The 3,800-nt window shown below is 33.5% G+C and overlaps 1 protein-coding gene across 1 annotated transcript; it reads right to left on the bottom strand.

Annotated features, from left to right (window-relative positions):
* Positions 1-762: 762 nt before the first annotated feature.
* On the bottom strand, positions 763-3,800 carry LOC107827260 (gibberellin-regulated protein 5). Its single transcript, XM_016654355.2, has 4 exons — positions 3,544-3,800; positions 3,348-3,416; positions 3,113-3,155; positions 763-1,217 (listed from the first exon to the last, which is right to left on the bottom strand). The coding sequence occupies exons 1-4, from the start codon at positions 3,610-3,612 to the stop codon at positions 949-951; spliced, it is 450 nt and encodes a 149-aa protein (XP_016509841.1). The 5' UTR covers positions 3,613-3,800; the 3' UTR covers positions 763-948.

The raw sequence follows: 3,800 nt of genomic DNA, 5'->3' as shown, positions 1-3,800 counted from the left end.
AAGCGCTGTATTTTTTTAAAACAACTGAATATCACTGTGTTTTGTGATTTTTTGTTGTTTAAATATAGTCGAATTGAATACCGTGAAGTGAATACAATATGTACTAGTGAATAATGAATATCTGTGAATTGAATACGATGTATGCAGTCAAATTGAATAGAACGGTATACACCATATTTCTTGATTACCTCACTGTATTTATAAATACAGTCATGCAATACAACACAATAGTAGCGAAATTTATGTAGAATTAATTTTGCTGAGTTAAATTAGGAGTGATACACGCTAATTGCTCCTCTTTCCGTTATTAAACAATTGGACTCACCTATTTTATAGGCAGATTCTGTAACTGAATTCATGAATATAGTAGCGAGAATATAGCGAATACAATCACACAAACGGACTATTCTATTACTATATTCATGAATACAGTAGCGCGGATACAACAAATATAGTCATGTAGCAGTGAAATTTATGTATAATTGCTTTTGTTGAGTTAAATTAGGAGTGATACACACTAATTAGTTCTCTATACGTTATTAAACAATTGGAGTCCCCTATTTTTTAAGCAAATTCCACTACTGTATTCGTGAATATATAGCGCGAATACAATGAGTACAGTCGCACAACTAAACGCTTCTATTTTTTAGGCAAATTCCGCTAACAGTAGCGCAGATATTACAGCGAATACAGTCACGTAGCAACTAAATAATAGCTATAAAAAGTAACTATAGAAAGTTAATAGCAACTAAACAATAGTAATTTCTCAAAATTCCTCTATAATATAGTAGGTAATTCAAACTAAAACCCACATGCCTTTGCAGCCAGATTTATCAATCATGCCAGACATGATTAATATTTTTGCCACAACTATCTCATATGATATGATGAAATTAAATAAGCTAGGTCCACACACAACACATTTGTAAATAAGATGAAAAATAATAATTAAGGGCACTTGGTCTTGTTTCCGTGAGTTGTCATTCCAGTGTAACATTTGCCACACATCTCTCTGTTGCCAAAGGTACCTGGTGGCACACATTTGCACCTTAGACAACATGTTCCACATGCCCTTATACACACTTTTGGCCGCGAGTGTAAACTGCATCTGTATTTGCATAACCCTCCACAATCCAATTGGCTTGGATGTGGAGCTGGTGCAGGTGCAGGTGCTAGAGCCAGATCCCCATTGTTCAAGTATTTTGCAAGCTTTAAAACTGCATACAGTAAATAACTTTATGCCTCGGTGTATAAAGAATTAAGGGCATCTCAGTGAGAAACAGTGGATGGTCTGTTGAGAATAATATATATAACTGGAAAGTTGCTGTACCTTCAATTTTACTAGCAAAACATAAGAGTTGCATATATACGGAAATTTGGATAACCTTCACAACATTGAAATACCATGTGTAATATTTAGCAAAAAAAAAAAAGAATAAGAAAAACTATATGCGATGCAAATCTAAGGCGTTGACTCAGCAAACCAATTGTGAACATGGTAGTATTCCTATGTTAGCATTCCTCGAAATGAAAACTTTCGTCACAAAAAAAAACGGAATATTAAAAGGCAGTACTAACATTTTTCAAGATAGTAGTGGCGAAATTAATAAATGTTGAAAAAGATAAATTTACAATCATGAATGTACTTTGGGGACCAGTTAAAAATTCATTACATATTTCCTTAAACTTGAAAAGATTAATTCCTCGGTTATATATTCCTCATGCCAATTTCACCATTCTTTTCATATTCTTTCTAAGGACATTTCACTAATAAAAGAATTTTTTTTCTTTACAGTGTTTTATACTATGTTTTTCGCCTTCAAGAGTAAGTTCAAGTAACACAATTAAAAGTCGCCGTAAAACCTATGTGTAATCCAATAGATATTTTAGATTGGGTCGAGTACATAGGGTTTTACATCGTATATACATTATACAAGATATCTAAAAAGTTATAAATGACTTGCACCACTCTATCCATTGTTGTATGATTTGTACTGGACGAGAATACTTGCACAATATAATCTTTTTAAAGCCACTACTGAATTTTTGTCCCATTTAGCTCAATTGGCTAAATCTTGATTTTAAAAGAGGTTTAATATTCGGATTTTTTTAGTCCCCTAGCTTAAGGGGTCATAATTCAAATAGTAGCCACACATAAAAAACATGTTAGTGAAAATGTGCCTATTGGATGTTCTAACTTATTTCATGTGGTATTAGAACCAACCTATTAGTTCTTACAGCGAGAAGTTTCATTGTGTGTCTCACATAACTGAGATTAGTTGCGTGAGGCTTCTTTCTGTCTTACAAATTTATGGACACAATCTTATATTTTTGGGTCCACAAAATTCTGGATTCACAAAACCGTGAGACAAAAGAAAAAAAAAACTCATTCAGTTAGGATCGAAACACAAAATAAAATTTTCAAAAAAGGAAGGTATACAACTAAAAGGGTTGGTGACTTGACTAGTCACACTCATCACTGTTTCACTTGCTGAGTCATCATGTGGTAAATTTAATTTCTTCACTTGCAGTTGGATTAATGTGACATTCAATTAGTATCCCTGTAAACCAAACCATCAGAGGTGCATTTATTTCCTACTAACCAGTCGAAGCACTTAAAGAAGTATATTCTTGTTAAATAGCGACACTTAAAAAAAAGCGTTACATGGTTAAATTCAGTGACAAAGCTAAAAAAAAATTCTAGGGCGTTCAAATTTGAAAGTAGTAAAAAGATTCTCCGACGAAGAATATTCAATATATGGTATATACCTATAAATCTAATATTTTATCTATATATTCAGTGTTATTTTCCCACTCTTTCAGACATATGGTTTCGCCCCTGGTTAAATCATTCAGTAAATGGTGTTTATAGCTCTTAAGAAACTTGATGTCTCCTTATATTCCCTTCCTTTACTTTTACTTGTGCTTTTTATCATCTCTTTTTATGTTTTTGAGTCGAGGGTCAATAAGGTCAGCATGCACATTATTTGTACAATTATACTGGTTGTTGTTGTTACTTTTATTTTTCCCCAATAAACTTTGCACTCCCTTGAAAAATAATAAATGAACTGTAACACCATAACAATGACATGAGTAGTATTTTATGACTCACCTACGCCTTGAACCAGCCGCCTGTTGGCCCCTCTGGTGAAAACCTAAAAATGAAAACCAATTAGTATTTGAAAAGATTGAAAAGCTAAGTATAAAATGCAGAGATACTTTGGTGTGAGACTTTTAGAAAAAAACAATATGTGGGATCTATGGGCCAGTTTAGCCCAATAGTACAGAAAAAAAGAAAGGAGAGAAGACTAGTATTAAAAGAAACGAAGTAGAGAAGATGCAAATACACGAAATGCCTGACTGAGGCCAAAATGTTGTGATTTATCTTCTTCAACCTTGAGATCAGTTAAAGAAACCTGCATGCATGAAATATAATACAGTCAGTCAATATAAAGATTTAGACCAAAGTAAGTATATGTAGAGATAAAAGACCACTTCTGCGATATCCCAGTGATCTAACTATGGTGGAAGAAGAGTATTTACCTTGGCCTTAACACCCAAAAACATAAGTAAAAGAGCCATTACAAAAACCAAACGAATCGCCACCGCCATGATCTGACTAGTTTTGTTACTCTGTCCACTCCAAGAACAGCTAGTTGTGCTCTTTTATAGTTGCAGATCTGTTCGTTTTTATTTCTTTCTTACCGTATTTTGGGACCCTCGTTAATTATCTTCTTATCTATCGCCTGTGTTTAATGGTGCACCACTAGTACAGCTGTTTCCTACATCTAAGTACACTA

Source organism: Nicotiana tabacum, chromosome 6 (genome assembly GCF_000715075.1).
Source record: "Nicotiana tabacum cultivar K326 chromosome 6, ASM71507v2, whole genome shotgun sequence".
NCBI lineage: Eukaryota > Viridiplantae > Streptophyta > Magnoliopsida > Solanales > Solanaceae > Nicotiana > Nicotiana tabacum.
The sequence above is the reverse complement of the archived record's forward strand: the minus strand, read 5'-3'. Positions and strand labels throughout refer to the sequence as shown.

Coding starts and splice junctions, on each gene's coding strand:
- LOC107827260 (XM_016654355.2), bottom strand. CDS start 3,612: ATGGCGGTGGCGATTCGTTTGGTTTTTGTAATGGCTCTTTTACTTATG. Junction 3,417..3,543: donor TTTTGGGTGTTAAGGCCAAG/GTAAATACTCTT, acceptor TCATGCATGCAG/GTTTCTTTAACTGATCTCAA. Junction 3,156..3,347: donor GCCTCAGTCAGGCATTTCGT/GTATTTGCATCT, acceptor TTTCATTTTTAG/GTTTTCACCAGAGGGGCCAA.